This window comes from Corvus kubaryi, unplaced genomic scaffold (genome assembly GCF_017639235.1).
Source record: "Corvus kubaryi isolate FWS band 111438036 unplaced genomic scaffold, C.kubaryi_AGA036_p1.0 37334, whole genome shotgun sequence".
Classification (NCBI taxonomy): domain Eukaryota; kingdom Metazoa; phylum Chordata; class Aves; order Passeriformes; family Corvidae; genus Corvus; species Corvus kubaryi.
The window spans coordinates 25,232,519-25,249,255 of NW_024581108.1; the positions used below are offsets into that span (position 1 = coordinate 25,232,519).

At 47.4% G+C, this 16,737-nt stretch overlaps 1 protein-coding gene across 7 annotated transcripts; it reads right to left on the minus strand.

Moving 5' to 3' along the window:
• Positions 1-379: 379 nt before the first annotated feature.
• Positions 380-16,660, minus strand: SRSF11 (serine and arginine rich splicing factor 11). Of its 7 annotated transcripts, XM_042030979.1 has the most exons (12): positions 16,455-16,660; positions 11,950-12,083; positions 7,998-8,107; positions 6,698-6,790; positions 5,467-5,516; positions 5,041-5,168; positions 4,100-4,181; positions 3,693-3,824; positions 3,326-3,415; positions 2,694-2,789; positions 1,941-2,079; positions 380-1,836 (listed from the first exon to the last, which is right to left on the minus strand). In XM_042030979.1, the coding sequence occupies exons 1-12, from the start codon at positions 16,580-16,582 to the stop codon at positions 1,642-1,644; spliced, it is 1,377 nt and encodes a 458-aa protein (XP_041886913.1). In that variant the 5' UTR covers positions 16,583-16,660; the 3' UTR covers positions 380-1,641. The 7 variants fall into 7 exon arrangements, with proteins under 7 accessions (XP_041886913.1, XP_041886916.1, XP_041886917.1 ...); XM_042030982.1 differs by lacking the exon at positions 16,455-16,660 and having other exon boundaries at positions 380-1,839; positions 7,998-9,242; positions 9,727-12,042; XM_042030983.1 differs by lacking the exon at positions 16,455-16,660 and having other exon boundaries at positions 380-1,839; positions 7,998-8,524; positions 9,134-12,042.
• Positions 16,661-16,737: the final 77 nt, after the last annotated feature.

The following is a 16,737-nucleotide window of genomic DNA, read 5'->3' on the forward strand; positions in this document are numbered from 1 at the left end:
TCCAGGAAGGGCTTCAACCATTCCCAGTTAAAGATTTCTGTAACTGCAGCTGTGGTCCTGAGGCTGCTCCAACTGATCCCTGCCAGGCTCCTATCCCTGCCCTCTGGCAGTGGGAAGCCATTCCCTGTGTCCTGTCCCTCCAGGCCTTGTCCCCAGTCCCTCTGCAGCTCTCCTGGAACTCCTTTAGGCCCTGCAAGGGACTATCAGGTCTCCCCAGAGCCTTCTCTTGCTTTTCATCCACCAGCGCTCCCACATCCTTCTCAGCAGTCCCATAAACCTCCACATTCCCATTTTAACCCATTTCCTCCCCAAAAGTAAAATAACTCCTCCTTCACTGTGACAGGGAAATAAAACCCACCAGTTTTGTAGGAAGAGGAGCTGAAGTTTCAGGGTTTTATTATCAAAGTTTTGTAAAACATTTTCCGAAACTGTACATCGACATGGCACAGACTGTCGGCTACTTTTGTCTCTTTACCTGCACAAAAGTAAAAGTTCTGGAGCTGCTGGAACTAAGGAACAGCTTTGGGTAACTACTCTGCAAATACCATGGGATCACCGAGTGCGGGAGGGAGGGAACGGCCGGGACAGGAACACAAATTCATCTGTTTGTACAACTTGAGATCAAGTAAAAAGTACATTGTCAATGGACTTGCTTTAAAAACAGACCAAGGTCATTTTAAAATGCACTCCCTGCTGCAGCGGGTGAGCTCCTGAGCCCCCAGCCCTGGGGGGGGGGTGAAGCTGCTCCCCCAACCTCCCTCGCCGGACATGGGCAGGATTCCCCGAGGTCAGCCCGTTCCAGCTCGCCCCGGAGCGGAAGGGACACGGTGGAGAGAGAGCCCTCAGGAATGTCGGGGCACTGAACCCCGGGCAAAGCCAACCAAAACCCACTGGGAAACCAAACCCAGCATGTGGCTTAAAACCAGAACTAAAGCCAAGAGCGTGAAGAGCTGGTGCGATCCAAGGCCAATTCCAGAATGTCCGGGAGGCCCTGGCAGCCCCTCGGTGGCTGCAGGACGGGGGGGCTGTGCCACACTCCCAGGGCATTCCCACAGGACAGGGGGGCTGTGCCACACTCCCGGGGCATTCCCATGGGACAGGAAGGCTGTGCCACACTCCTGGGGCATTCCCACAGGACAGGGGGGCTGTGCCACACTCCCCACACTCCCAGGGCATTCCCACAGGACAGGGGGGCTGTGCCATACTCCCGGGGCATTCCCATGGGACAGGGGGGCTGTGCCACACTCCCGGGGCATTCCCACAGGACAGGGGGGCTGTGCCACACTCCCCCCACTGCTGGGACATTCCCACATTGCTGTGGCAGGACAGGGCAGTTGTGCCACGCTCCTGGGGCATTCCCACACTGCTGGGCCCTGCTGGCTCAGCCCAGGACACTCCGGAGGGAGGGAAGCAGGGAGGGAGGGAGGGAGGAAGGGGTGGCCCAGCCCGTGCTGGGGGAGGGACGTGCGGCCTGGCCCGGCCCCAGAGGGTCCCTGGAGCAGGGGGTCCCTGTCTCAAGCTTTGGGTGTGAGTTAGTATTGGGATGGACAGACCATGGAGAGCTCGGAGCTGGATACATCTAGGTTGAGGATTAACAAGTACAGCATAAAGGATCACACTGTGGAGGGGCTGTGGGCAGGCTCAGTCGCTCATGTCCATGTCCTCCTCGTGGTGGTCGTCCCCATTCACCTTGGATTCCCTGCCCGGATCCCCACTGCCCTTCTCGGCTCCGGGCTCCTTCCCTTTGGGAGAGGGAGCATCCGCCACCTTCTTCTCCTCCTTCTTCTCCTTCTCGCTGTCGTAGCCCTGTTCCTCCTCATCGTAGTCCCTTGTGACCTGCTTTGCCAGGGAAAGGGACACGTTAGCACCTCCCCCTGGGACAGGGCGGGGGGGGATGTGGGGCAGGGCTGGGAGCAGCTCCAGGGGTTTCTGGAACATACTTTCACATCCTTGTCACTCTCGGATTTCCGGTCTCGATCCTTCTCCTTGTCTTTGCTCTTCTTTTTCTTGCTCGTTGACCGCTCCCTCTCGTCTCTGCTCCTCTCCTTGTCTTTATCCTTCTTCTTTTCCTTTTTATGCCTATGAGGATCAGCAGGGAGAGGATGAAGCCCAGCACCACCACCCTGTTCCATGGCTGGAACTGTGTCCAGAGGGTTTGTGTACCCACAGCTCACAACAAACCCAAAGGAAAATGGCAGAGTGCAAGTAGGGAACAGCCTCTGCTTTCAGGAAATAGCCCAAATCCCAGTTTCTCAGCTCTGGCTCAAGCACAGCACCACAAAGCCAAGGCTGGGAAATGCTGTGGCAAACAGAACCATGGGATCTCCTGAGCTGAAAGGCCCCACAGGCATCACGGAGTCCAAATCCTGGACAGTAAGAGCAGCGATGCTCCAGTGTTTTCCAGAGGAGCACCTTGAGCTCCCCATCCTGGGATAGGCTCCCAGAATGCCCAGGCCACCCAAAATCAGTTGATTCCTACTGTGCAGAGCCAAAGGGACTGGGAACTGTGCCATGTCCTACTCCAACCACCCCGAGAACACCTGACCCTTGGAGCTCCCAGCCAACCCCAGAGCAGCTCCGTGAAAGCAGCAGAGATCCCCCCCAGACAGAATCCCCTGGGAGCTTCCCTGTAGGTCACAGTTTGGGAGTTTCCCACCCAGACACCATTTTTTCCAGCCCAGTGTTTCCCTGACCTTCTGGGTGACGGGGACCGGGACATTTTCCGTTTGGGAGACCTGGGCTTTTTCGGGGACCGTGTCCCGCTCCGGCTCCGCCTGCGCCGCCGTTCTCTGCAGGGAGGGACAGCAGCTTTGGAAATCAGTGCTTATTTCTTTAAAGCTACAAATGCATCCCTAATTCCAATCCCAGCCCTGCTCACAGGGTACTAGAGAGCTGTTAAAACTGCAAGTTAAATTTGAAAGTTTTTTTAAAAAAAAGGGAACACTTTTGCCTGGATTTATTCCCTGAATCAGGAAGAGTGAAGAGTGAACATCCAACTCTGACACAGAGCAAGGAGAAACTGTTCTAAGCCCAAAGAATTTACCTCAAACACTGCAGGAAAATTAAAGTATCTTAACAGACACAGGTGGTACAGGTGCTGCTGTGCCTGTACCAGATATATCCACATCGGAATCATGATCCAGTGGGAGCCAGGCATCGTTTGGGTTGGAAGGGATCTCAAAGCCCAGCTCCTCCCACCCTGCCATGGGCAGGGACACCTTCCACAGACTGGCTGCTCTATCAAAGACCATTTTTTTCTACTTAATATTGAAGTGGATCAAAACCCTGCTGGGAACAGAGACCAAGGAAAATCCCATTTCTGTACCTGCTTGTGCTTCTGGATCTTCTGGTTGTGCTGTAGCTTTTGGGGGGAGTTTTAGAACGTTTCTTTTCTTTCTCTTCCTTCTTCTTATCCCTTTTAGTAGAAAAGAGATTAAGTCGTTTTCAAACCATCCAACAGCACTTCCTAATCTGCTGTACAGGGAAAGGAACGGGAAGCTGGGAAGGACAGGGGGGGCTCCCCAGGCTGAGCCCCCCAGGAGCTCCGTTTCCTTCCCTGGACATGCTCCAGCCCCTCCACGTCCTCCCTGGACTGATGCCCAGAGCTGGAGGCAGCCCTGGAGGGGCCCAGCAGTGCCAGCACAGGGGACAATCCCTGCCCTGCTCAGGACTGGATTCCCTGGAGCCAGTACCTGGTTTTGGATGTGCTCCGAGACCTCCTGCTCCTCTCTCTGGAATGAGATCTCCTTCTCCTCGGACTTTTGGATCGCCTCCTGCTTCTGGATTTGGAATGGGACCTTCTCCTTGATCTGCTCCTGGAGCGTCTGCCAGGGACACACCAACACGGGAGTCACACAAAGGACACTGTGAGATGCTCCCAGCCCAGCTGCTCGGGGCCAAGGAAACCCCAGAAACGCAACACAAGCCTCCATCCACAGCTCTCCCTGCTCCCCTTGCCCTGCCCAGGGGCTCTGGTGATACCAAAATGTCAACAGATCTTTAGAGCACTAAATCAAACCCAAGTGTCCCTTCCAAGAATGGTTTTTGCAGGAATTGTTCCAGCTGTTTGGGAGGTGTTTTCAAGGAACTGCTCAGTCACCTGTGTCTGGATGAGGAAGGTGTCCTCCTCCTCCTCGAGCGCGACCTCGACCTTGAATGTCTTCGTTTTTCATCTTTTTTGTCTGAAAAGGGAAAAGCAGAAGAAAAACCAATGGCTTTTAGTATTCATAAGGATTTTCTAAAGGAAAGGACCTGGAGCTTCATGAAACAGATCTAAATCAACCTGATTTTGCCATTTGAAATCAAGGCTCATCCATCTATCGTTCTCTTCACAAGACGACAGAACCAACAGACAGGGACAAGTTTGTGACATCAAGTAACAGCTTTATGCAAAACTGGAGAAGTCAAAATTCACAAAAAAACTTCATTTGAGTCAGTGAAAAGCTGATGGCTGCAGGGCAATGGAAAACCCTGTGAAAATCCCAGAATCTGCCGTTTTGTGAGGGGCTGAAGAAGCTCTCAAATGATTGAATTTCCCACTAAAGAGCCTCAAGCAAAGCAAGAACAAGAGCAGGAGCTCTGCTCTTTCCTAGAAATCATCAGGAGGCTGCAAAACTGATGAATATTCTGTGTTTTCAGGGTTCAAGTTCCTGCCTCTCAGATTTGGTGGCTCTGACATTTGTGGGAGCTGCTGGAGCTTGTTCTAAAATCCAACCTGCTGAAGGAAGCTCCAAAAAGAGAATCATTTACAAACTTGTCCAGATCAGGAATGAAGATAAAGGAAAGCATCCCTGAGAAGCATCAGCAGGGTGCCAAGTGGTGAGGCCAGGAAATCCATGTTCCCTTGGAACCTGAGACAGCAGCAGGCACTTCCCTCAGGGAAGCTTGGGTGTTTTACAGCCTTCAAACCAGCGAATTTTGGGAAAAACAACGGATTAATTCCAGCCCATTTAGGCAGTACTCTGCAGACCATCAGCTTTTATCATGTGCTGTATCCAAGCTCCATCCTGGCTGGAATGGCTCATTCCAGGCTGGAATTACCTGGCTCTATAGCAGCAGAAATTAAGGACTGTGCTTCTCGGACTCTCTTCATGGCCTCTTCTATTTCTTTACTGGAGGTATCTGATTTCAGACTGGGGGACACAAGACCTGCAGCCACATGGTTCAACCTGGTCAACACAAAATTCCAGAAATTCAGGCCTGAGGAATCCAAGGGATGCAGGTCTGCATTGTCAGACTGAGCCAGTTCAGAGGATCAGGGAATCCTGGAATGGTTTGGGTTTGGAGGGACATTAAAGCCCATCTCATCCCACCCCCTGCCATGGGCAGGGACACCTTCCCTAGCCCAGGGCGCTCCAAGGCCCTTCCAAGCTGGCATCAGCTCCAGCAGGAGAGGGATTGGGCACTGAATCCCCACGGATATTCCCCAGCAGTGCAATACAAGTGTTTGGGAACACTGGTGCTTACTTTGGATCCACTGTGCTCATCAGTTTTAGGAGCTGATCTGCTGCGAGAGACTGTGAGGGAAAAACAAAGTTAAAACCAGGCTGGGAGATGTGTGAGCTCAAGAGAACTTTCCTGGGAATGTCCCCTCCCAGCTGGAAAACCAGACCAGAACGCCCCCAGCAAAGAGGAAAGGCCACACTGGGCTGATGTGACTGGGGCTGGGTGTGACTGGGGCTTTACTTTCCACAGCAGCCAAACCCAGCCCTGCCCTGGAGAGAATCAGGAATAAAACCACAAACGGATAAAAAGCCCTTCTGGGATGTGTTTGTATGGATAATTGTGTATTAGTAACTCTGTGCACAGGTTCCTTCTGTTACTGCAAGAGAACAGAGCTCTCTCTAAGCTGTCTGTCCGCTGAAGGCCTCAAGGCCAACTTATAAACATCTAAAAATTCCAGGAAAAATCTATTTTACAGCTCTCAGGAGAATCCAGGTATTATGATGATCAGTCACTTCCTGTACCAGTGAGGTAGTACTAAGAAAATGTTTAATCCTCACTCATTTTTTTTACAATGAACCCAAAGTTTCATTTTTGAAATGGTTGTTACAATCTGCTGGTTTAATGTACAAAAATCCTCCATCACCCCAAATTTACATTTTTCTAATTTGCCTTTAAAATTTTTTATTTCCATTTGTTATTTAATTTTCACCATCATTTGCTTGTTCTTCCAATGGAATACATAAAAAAATTTTTAATTATGGCATTAGAAATGCATTAAATTATTGCAACTTCTTGTTGCTGTAAAACAGTATTTGGTTCTTACCTCTTAAGTATTTTATTTATAAATATATAGAATGTTCAATATATTGATATACTTTTATTGATACAAATATACTCAGTTGTCTATTACTCAGTACTTAAAAGCCCTTTTTATTCAGCTTCACAACCTAATAAAGTTTCCTCACATTTTTGACACCTACAAAATTAAAAAGTCAAACTACTTTTTACTTGAAGAACAAGGCAGGTTCATGGCCTGATAATGACACATATTTGAAATATTTCATTGCTATTCCCAAATTATACCTTGGCCCCTGCCAACATCTAATTTGATATTCAAGGGGATTTTCTTTTTCCCAAGCAGAAACCAATCCCTGGAGTTGCCAGGCAGTGGCTGTGAACTGATACAAATGAAAGCCACTCTTCAAGCAGGAAAGGAGGGGACAATGAAGGGTGTTTTGGAATGAGAACGTACCTGGGAGTTCAGGTTTGCTCCAGGAAGCCCAAGAGCAGCAAGGGCAGGGTCGAGAGCAGGAGCTCCTAAAGCAGCTAAAGGGACAGCACCAATCTGTGACAGAGACAGCAGTTAGTGACAAAAACCAGTCAGTGTGTCAGCATTTCCCTCTGCAGCCCAGGGGGCAGGGAAAACAAAGGTGAAGGAGTAAAGCATTCCAGCAAATTGAAGGGATAGTTTAAAAGTAAGTTACTTTTCAGTGCTGAAAGGGAAATTCATTATAAGTTTCTGAGGAAATCACCTCATTTCTAATTCAGTTTAGGGTTGAGATGGCCATGGTTTATGTTAAAAGGCAATTTAACAATATTGCATCCCTGCAAATGTCTCAAATTTGGTTAAAAAGCTACTGGGAGAGCAGAAGGCTCCCCAAAGCAGCTCATTTTGGGCCATTTCAAGTGAGATGGAGACAGACACCAAAACCCGAGGCACACTTCCAAAATGTGCTTGAAAACCTGACTCTGCAGCACATTCCCCTAAAATGGATGTGTTAAACACATCCCACCATGGAGGGGCTGGGAGCAGCCTGGGGTTCAGAGACACAACTGAAATTAAGGTGGCTCAAGAACCATTCCCAGAACTTACATACAGAGTTTTTAGTGAATGAAATCTTTTGGGTTGTATCTGGTTCTTCCAACCTCTTCCCTGGGTTTCAAAGGTTAAACTTAGGCTCTTCCCTCCTGAGCAGCTCCACGGCCAGGGGGTCCTTCAGCTAAGCATGAGCTGAAGTGGCTTTGAGAAGTGCAGAATTAATGAGGCTTTATTATGATTAATTTGCCTCTTGCCCTTTGATTCTGTGCCCTGCCAAGAGCTGAGCTGTGACTCCAGCTTCTCCCACAATGTGCAGTTCTCCCTGTTCATCTTCCACATGAATTCCTGTAGGTTCACATAACCCGGCTCCAATTTTGCCCTCAGCTGGAGGATTAATGAAGGGAATCTCACAGCGTGGCAGCTCCTTGGACTCGAGGAATTTAAAATCTGTGAGATCTCTACTGCTTGTCACATCTGCGAAGTACAATGGGTGAGAGGGATGGAAGGACAAACAAACAGGGCCCTGAGATACCAGGAAATAAGGGAATAGGGAAATAAGGATATCCCATCTAACAACTTGTCACTATTGCGCCCCGATTCACATCAGAGCTGTCCCAATCCATCAGGGTTGATAAAATGCTCTAGGAATTGCCATTAGCACATCAGTCCTGAAAGAAACAGCAGCAACTAAGTGGGAATGCAGCAGAACCCACCCAATGTTTGCCCAGCCTACCTGAGAGAGAGGGTTGGGAGTGGGCAGCAGGCCACCCCCGGGCAGCAGCCCTGCCACGGCATTAGCTGGTGCCAAGAGAGACAAAGCCTTAGTCTCATCAGGAATGACTCCTGCAGGGAAACAGCCTGGCATTAGAGTGCATCCCAGCCCAGAGGCACCAAATACACAAATACACCCAGCAAAGTCTCCCTGATACACCACCTGAGTTTGTTGAAAGTACTTATGCTGGCTAAAATACAAAGCTTGATGGCTATTAATATTTAGCATTAACTTTTTTTGTCAGAATGCAACTTCAATGGGTGACAATTTGACTGTTCCTTTTTCTCTACAAAAGGTTAAGTTTCTAGAGCAAAAAAATAGCACAATACACACTACTTTGTTGTTAACACTGCCAAGGTTTCATCACCTGTACTCGATTTTTAAGTCATGAACCAAACGTAAGCAAGCACAGTCGGTTCTCCAGGGGTGAGAGTGCTCTCAACTTTCAAAAGCTGTTTTATGAACAACGACTCGTGTCGGCTGCTTCACTACAAAGCACACAGAAAAATCAAGATACACAAGACAAAAAAAGTTGGATTTAGGGGTTAATAATATGGTACAGTTCACTATGTTTTCTTTTACACCTACCATACAAATTTTGGCAAACTTAAAGAGAAGGGATGGGTGTTTTTGGTAGGGCTTTTGCTGACGTGTCACATGGAATGCGGTCCCTGCGGCTCTCCGGGAATGCTGGGGGTGTGTCTGTGGCTGGGATACACACAGGGATGCTGGCACATTCCTTACCTGTGCAGTAAAATGCATTTGTTCCAATATGTGCCAGCTTAGAGTACCAACAATGCTGCTGCCACCTGCCGTGGCAGAGGGGACTTGTGGCCCAAAGTCTTGCAGCCAGCTAAGACCAGGGGTTATTTCACTGCCTGCTCTGCACACAGAGTGCTCAGGGCCCTACTACAAACAATTGTGGAGGGAGTTTTACTCTATCCAACAGCAAAAGCCCTATACAGATGGATTAATTTGTTAATGTGCCCAAGCCCCCAAAATGAGAGTTCAATAAAACAATTTTACTATATATTTGCAAATACCAGTAGTGTTTCTGTAATACATATTAAGAAACTGCATCTCATCATAAAACATACAATATGTACAGGGCACTTAAGAGAAACTGGATAAGCTGCAGAAGAAAACTGTTGGGTGGTATTTTCAGCAGGGCCTGGTATATAGTTCAGGCTGAACCAGGGAAAAGAACTGTAAAACACAACAACAAAAAAGAAAAACCACTGTTAAATAAAGGTAATGGTTCCTCCCACCTATACTGAGAAGTGCCGATAATCTACACAAATGTACAATACACAGCACTGATATCTGGCTCGTGGCACTGAGCTGGCAGCACTTTAGATACCCAAAGTTATGGAGGGACAGGGGAAAAAGGTCATGGAGGCAAAGGGCAGGAATGCATAAATATATCAACATACCTACAGAGAGATTATGGGGTCATTTGGCATGCAAAATTATGTCTCAAGAGGATATTTATCAATTACAGCTAAACATTTCAAATCAGTGCAACTACAACATTTCTGGCATCTAAATACAAATCCTCAGACTTAGCTCGAGACACCTCATAGAAGATCTGCATCCATTAAAAAAAAATTCATGCATCTGATCCTCTAATTGTTTCTTTAAAAAGTATTTAAATAAACTACAATTTAAAAAAAGCAATGAGGCCCCTCACCAGTTAATTTTCATGCTTCAAGAGCTTTTTTTACTGCTGCTTTGTTAGAACCATGAAATACTGCATGAATGTGTAGAAATGAAAGAAAAAGAAACAGACAAAAGAAACAAACATTAACCAAAGAACCTAAACACCCCCCCCAGCCATCTTTAACCTTAAGAGATCCTTCCAAATCTAGGAATTAGCCCAGAGAAAATGACAAATACTAAACCTTACCGTAGCCTTTGTGTATAGTTCTATAACACAAAGCAACAGCCAACACCAAAGTGTCTGTGTGAGCTAAAACTTGGGACAGGGGGGGAATTATTGCACTAAACAGATAATAAACATTTGCTTTAGTGACAGGCAATAATCACACAGGTTCATTAGCACAGCAGAAACCAGAGAGGAGGGCCCCATTCAGCACATGCCTGGCTTTAAGCACATCAGCAGTGGCACTGTGGGTTGGGGAAATGCTGCTTCTTGTTCAGTTGGGACCCTGGCAGGCTGAATTTCTGGGGAAAACTGTGCTCCAGCACAGGGACAGAAGTATGGGATTATCAACCCAGGGGCAGTACTTCATTGGCTGAACATCTCTCTAGTGATGTGCCAAGGACATTAAATTCTGAACTGTTAAACAACACAAGGTACAGCCCAGGAGTGACTCCTTAACAGGCCCAGTAAAATATTCTACTTTAATAATTTGATTTTCTGAAGCAAAGCTGCTGGGTGGGTTTCTCTGAGTGCCAGATTTATCCACAGTGGACAAAGTCAGACTGACAAAGAGAAAAGTGGGTTCATCCTTGTAGGAAGAGTTAAACACTGGCATTATTCCCATGGGCCTTGGAGAATATTGCAGCACCATCCCACTGGACTGTTGCTGTATTTAATACCCACACAGGGACAAGAAGCCTTTCAGCTCTGCTATTCTCAAGTAGTGGCAGCAGGAGCAGTAACTCCATTACAGAAGGGGTTCTGTGCCCTCAGGAAGCAGCAGGGCTCAATCAGAGGCCACACTGCACATTCCTACACTCCAGGAATTAAGTTGGACATCTTTTAAGTTTAAGTTTCGTATCTTTTAAGCTTAAGGAATACAAAGATAAGATAAGACAGCTCCCCAGGCCTCAAGAGACAGCTCCAGTGTGACAGATTACAGGTGTGAACCCAGGCCATGTACCAAACTTAGCACTGTAGTATGACTTAATCTGCAAGATTTTATTAAATGCAATCTTTCCCAGAAGAAAATCAAGAAATGCACAAGTACAATGGAAATCAGTTACTTCTAAAGCAAGTCTAGAAGAGTTTAATAAGACTTCTGTAAGAAGAGGTGTCTTCTCAGCACTTTGCTTTTAAGGTAAGTTCCAAAAACCCTGCTCATTGCCTTTCAAATTACTGTAACACCCTAAAATGTAAAAATAAAAAGAAGAAGAGAAAATGTAGTTAACAAGTGGTTACACCAGGAAAACACTTGGGGACTTGAGTGCTTGCTGGCCTTTAGTTAATGGCTAGAATCCCCTGTAGCTGCAGAGGACCCACTGTTTTTCAGTCATCTGGAAGGGCTTTGCATTTGCCTTCTCCACTACAAAAATCACACACACAAATAACAGAGAGAAGAGTTTATTATTTAGTGAAATTCTATTAAATATATCAAGGATGAACAAGAAAACTTGGAATTAAAAACTAGGACCAGTGCCCATGTGGCACCTCTTGGAAGTTGTCACTTTTGAATTAAACCGTAATTATTCAAACCCTTGGTATACTGGACTCCACAAGGAGAGTGAGGGCCTTTTTTTGGGGCTGTTCCCAAATAAATGTAGTGGCAGCATATCCCAAAGGAATGTTAATTCCTCTCCCATGCACTCTCGGGGAGGGAGAAACCATTCTCATGAAGAGAGTGAAAGTGGCGAACAATTATTAAGGTACAATTTCCTTAAAATATTGACCTGTTTGCATTACAGTCTGTTTGGGAAAATGTCTCATTGAGACTGACACAGAGCAAAATTTGCATAGAATTCTGCCTAAAATGTTATTATTCTACACTTTTAAGACACACAAAACTTTCCACTTTGGTGTCACTATGTAAACAAACGGATCAAATCCAGGGGCCAAAGGCAATATACCAAGGGTTTCAGAATGGCGGTCTCTGACGTGTTTGACATTGGACTACTGTTAATTTTTGTGCACTAGACAGGAATCAACCACCACCCAAGGGTGGCCCCATAGAACATCAAACAAGTTACAAACCTTCAGCATAGGGAACGACTATGAGGGCTCTGTCAACGAACACAGTGTTTGTCAGGTGCTGGGCCACCACGGCCGAGTCGGGGTCGTGGAACTTTACAAAGCACACGCGCGACGACACCGGCAAGGGGGAGTCACTGCAAGAGACAGAGGCAGCACTCAGGGACAGCAGGAAACCACACAGACCAACCCCAAAATGACACCATTTCTTACATTGCCTCACTTGGAGCTGCACATCAGCTCTGTTATCACTTGCAACTGAGCAATAGTTCTGTGATGAGCTATAAACCCATGAGTGGCCACCCAAATGCAAGTTCCTCCCTGGCTGGGAGGAAAACTTGGCTGAAATAAAAAGTTACCAATTCTGTATCGGTTAAACCCTGTCGTTTCACACTCCCTGCTTTAGGTCCCAAATCACTTATTAAGGTAAATTGTGAAATGAAGAGGGTGATGATTACAGGATCTTTGTGACTCGTGACAAGGGCACGTAGGGGCAGGACGTGGGGTGATGGCTTTAACCTGACAGAGGGCAGGGATAGATGGGATATTGGGAAGGAAATCCTGGCTCTGAGGGTGCTGAGGCCCTGGAATAGAATTCCCAGAGAAGCTGTGGATCCCTGAAGTGTCCAAGGCCAGGCTGGACAGGGCTTGGAGCACCCTGGGAGGTGGAAGGTGTCCCTGGCAATGGCGGGGGGTGGCACTGGATGGGCTCTAAGCCCCCTCCCAACCCAAACCAGCCTGGGATTCTGTTTTATTTATCAACCCAATTCCATACCAGCTTTTAGACTAAACTTCATCATGCTCGCACATCCTGAGGAATGCCCAGTGCTGAGCTCCTGCCTGTCCCTCAGCAGGAAAGAACAAACCTAAGGAAATTCCAGGATCTCAGGCAGGGAACCCTCCAGCTCACTTCACTGTTCCGTAGAGAAAAGTGAGCACAGCAAACACAGACCTCTCCACAAAGTAGGTCTGTGCTTATTCCCAGCTCAAAACAAGTGTCTGTCAACCTACAAATCCAAAACTTAGAAGTTTTGAGTCACTTCAAAGAAAAACCAACCCAGAAATACCTACTTCCTACAGCAGGAAAGAACTGTAGAACTACAGCTGTGACTTCCCTAAAACCAAACCAAACCAAAAAACCAGAGGCAGTCAACCCAGGCAAGGTCCAGAATGGATTTCAAGAGCTCCCATGTCCTGAAAACGGGGCAGATTTTGCGCTAATTGGACGTACAAAGTGAAAGACAGGAAGAAAAATGGTTCTGCAGACAGAACTGTGGGACAGATAAGTTAAAAGCTGCCTCCAGAAGGCCCAGGACAGGGAGTGGAAGCAGCAGCAAGTCCTAAACCCTTATTCCTACACCAAGCCAGAAGTCCAGATCAGCCTGGGAAGCTCTGAAAACATTCACTGATCCTGACAAAAATCTGCTTTTCCTACCTGGATTCCCAGCCACAACTCCAAAACATCCAACTTCAAAGGCATCCCAGCAGCAGAGCAGTTTGATCTGGGCTGCTGAGGCTGATCAAGCCTTTCAGCACTGGGGGTTGTCAGAATTCAGGGAACAACTCCGACACAACCAGACAGATCCAGGGTCTATTTTTGGCACTGCAAATGCCAAATGCTCCCTCACCTTCAGCCTCACTGAGCCAAACACACACAACTGCCCCCAGTGTCTGTCAGACCACACTTTAATAACCTTACATTTAACCTGATGTGGAAAACTAAATTGGAGGCAGCACATTGCAGCTTCTGAAGCATTAAAATTAGAAACAGCCACTTGCTCCCACAGCTTGAAAACTGAATAAATTGGGAAGTAACTGCAGTGATAAATGAGAAAAAAAAATCGAAGAAACTGTTGGCTCTCCTGTGCCCAGGAATCCACAGCAGCTTGCCAAAATGGTGCCTTTTTTAGGCCACAAGTAAGAACTAATAAGAAGAAATAACAAGAAATAAAACAGAATAAAAATATAATCCCAAAGAAGCATGAAGGTGTTTAACAAAATCATGGTAAAATTGTAAAGAAAAGTAAATCAAGGGGTGATTGCACAGCTGAAGGAGTTACTGATATAAATGTTATAAAAATGACACAATTCATTACATAAATGCAGCCCAGTATTTTCAGGCATTTTTAATATGTCAGTGATACCAAAGGAACCAGATCTTATTTACTCTTCAGCAGATCCTGTTTACAGCCAGGAGTGCCACTGGGAATGCTTTGGGATAGCTGAGCTTTTTCCCAAAGTAATGAACCTAAAATAACAACTGAAAATGTGTTAGGCAATGCTTCTGCAGCCTGACATTTAATTTACATCTGTGTACTGCACTTTTAAAAATGGTATTTCCAGTCACTCTCAAATCCAAGCTGAGTGAAATTCATCAAGAACTGGATGTTCTCAACAGTTCCCAAAAAAAGCCAGCATCCATCATTATTCTAATTCACTCAAGACTGAAAAATTCAGGAATTGTCTCTCAGCCACTGGAATGCTGGGACATACAAGGATTTCCTGGGGTTGGAATACAGGAGACTCAGAAATCCATTCCCTCCACTTTTCAGTTTGGATGGAGTTTTCTGGAATACCATAAAGGTGAGAATCAGGCAATGGAGTCAGGGAAAAGCAGGAGGAGGAGGAAAATTGGAAGAAGTCCCAGAGCTGGTTGTGCATTAAAGATGCAGCATGAAGCTGAGGCGTACACTAAAGGGGAAATGAGATGAAATAAACTGGGAAAAGGAGGTGGATGAGGGCAGAGTGGAAAACCAGGAATTCAGAGAAGCTCAGGAAGTGATCTGCAAGTGCAGGAGAATAAGGAAGTTCTGCAGCAGAGCGACACAGATCAAATGAGGGGGTGGGGCAACGGAAATGGGATTGGTTCCTCAAATACTACAGGCAAGGGACAATCCCAGCAGGATCCAGGATAGAAAGGAATCCCGATTATGGGCAGAATTCACAGATTTATAATTTATATCCTGTACCCCTCCAAAAATGGATGAACACCATGGGCAGGGAAAAAGTCAGGAGCTGGAATGTGAAGGAGAAGGAACAGAAAAAGAATGTGTCACTACTGGAAAAGGTTCCCCTCTTTGGGGTGAAGTGGAACTGGGGACTCTGAAGTGACCCACAGCAGATTCCCATCAGCCCAGGGAAAACCCACAGGAGGTGAGTGCCAGGGCCCTTCTGTACACAAGGGAAAGGTCGCCAAGGCACTGAAGTAATCTCTGAACAGAGTAGTTAATGTGTATCTAAAGCTACAAAGTTTCAGAGACACAAATCACCTCCAACAACCCCCCTGAAAAAGCAGACAAAGCGTTCCAACAAAGAGCAGCAGCCCAGGAAATGACTACACCCGTCACAGGTGAGCTCCTGCCGTGTCAGTTATCCCAGATGGGAACAAGGAAACTCCATCTGGAGCCGTCCCTGCATTCCAATTCCATACACGGTCACATTCCATTTCTTTCCAGGCTCCAGTTCCAACCTGAAATTGCCCAAATCCAACCCAAAGTAGCTGCAAGAACACCACCGATCACATTTCTGGATGTGCAGGATGGCTGGGTTTCCCTGGTTTGTGCTAGCAGCGATTGAAGCCTCAATGAGGAAAAACAAATGCTTTGTGACAGTTTTTTCCCCTAAAATAAAAAAATCCAATTTTGGGTATTATAAATAATTGATTATGTTCTTGCTTGATAAATCTTCATCACGGCAGAAAGAACACCTTTAACTTATATAATGAAGATGCAAAACACCAACGTATAATGACACCAGGCTCTGTAAATCAATCAAACTGGCACAACCATCACCACTGCTAACACCCAGGTTTTACATTGCATCAGAAAGGATTCTGAAAGCACTTAGTTACACTAGAATTTAACTGTTTGTGAAGACATAAAAATTGACTTATTTCTTTTTTTTTTGGTTTGTGGCTATTTACAAATTGCCAGGGTATTTGATACTTTATTTTCAGTTATACACACACTTGAAATGTGCATTATTTGTTCTAATTTGCACGGAATTCCTTGCAAGATGTGCAACTCAGAAATGCGTTTGTCTGATAGCGGTTACCTTCCTGTTTAGCACAGATTTATTTGCAAGGAACACAAATATTAAAAGTGCATTTTTTGTAAATCAGTGTTTAGCTACTCTAGCACAAAATTCTTTGTATCAAATGCATTTATACGCATCTAGAACTTTTCGTCCTATGGAGGTGACGCAGACAGCAGAGGCTCAGTAGACACAACCCTGGACAAACAACTCCTGGAAACAAACGTGAATTTCACAGGAGCCGCACGTGTCACCCCACGCCCTACATCAATCCCCGCAATCCCGTGACCGAGCAGAGCCGCGCTGGGAACACCAACTCTCGGGGTGCGCAGCGACAGCCGCCGGCCGGGATCCCGGCGGCGGGGGCGGCCCGGGCCGGGAGCGGCCGTGGGGGCGGGCGGGAGGCGGCGCTGGGCCGCGGGCAGGGCGCGGGGGGGCGGAGGGACGGAGGGGGAGGCGGCGGGGCCCGCACTCACTCGGGGGGGAAGAGGCGCAGCTCCTCGATCTTGCCCAGGAAGCCGAAGAGGGTCCGCATCTGCTCCGAGCTGGCGCTGGGCGAGACGTTGGTGACCTGGATCACGTCGGTGCCGCTGCTGGAGGCCATCGCGCCGCCGCCCGCTCCGCCGGTGCTGCAGCAGACACAGCGGGGGCGGGGAGCGGGTGAGGCGCGGGCGGTGCGGTTCGGGTCGCTCCCCCCGGCCCGCTTCGCCGCCCCCGCTTCGCCGCCGCCCCCAGCCCGGCCCGGCCCGGCCCCGCCGG

Bases quoted from the DNA above. Each gene is read 5' to 3' on its own strand.
- SRSF11 (XM_042030979.1), bottom strand. From the start codon at position 16,582: ATGGCCTCCAGCAGCGGCACCGACGTGATCCAGGTCACCAACGTCTCG. The intron at 6,791-7,997 runs GTAGGCTGGGCA...TCTCTGTCACAG, and splicing joins CTCCCAACCCTCTCTCTCAG to ATTGGTGCTGTCCCTTTAGC. The intron at 1,837-1,940 runs GTATGTTCCAGA...CTGGCAAAGCAG, and splicing joins AGAGTGACAAGGATGTGAAA to GTCACAAGGGACTACGATGA.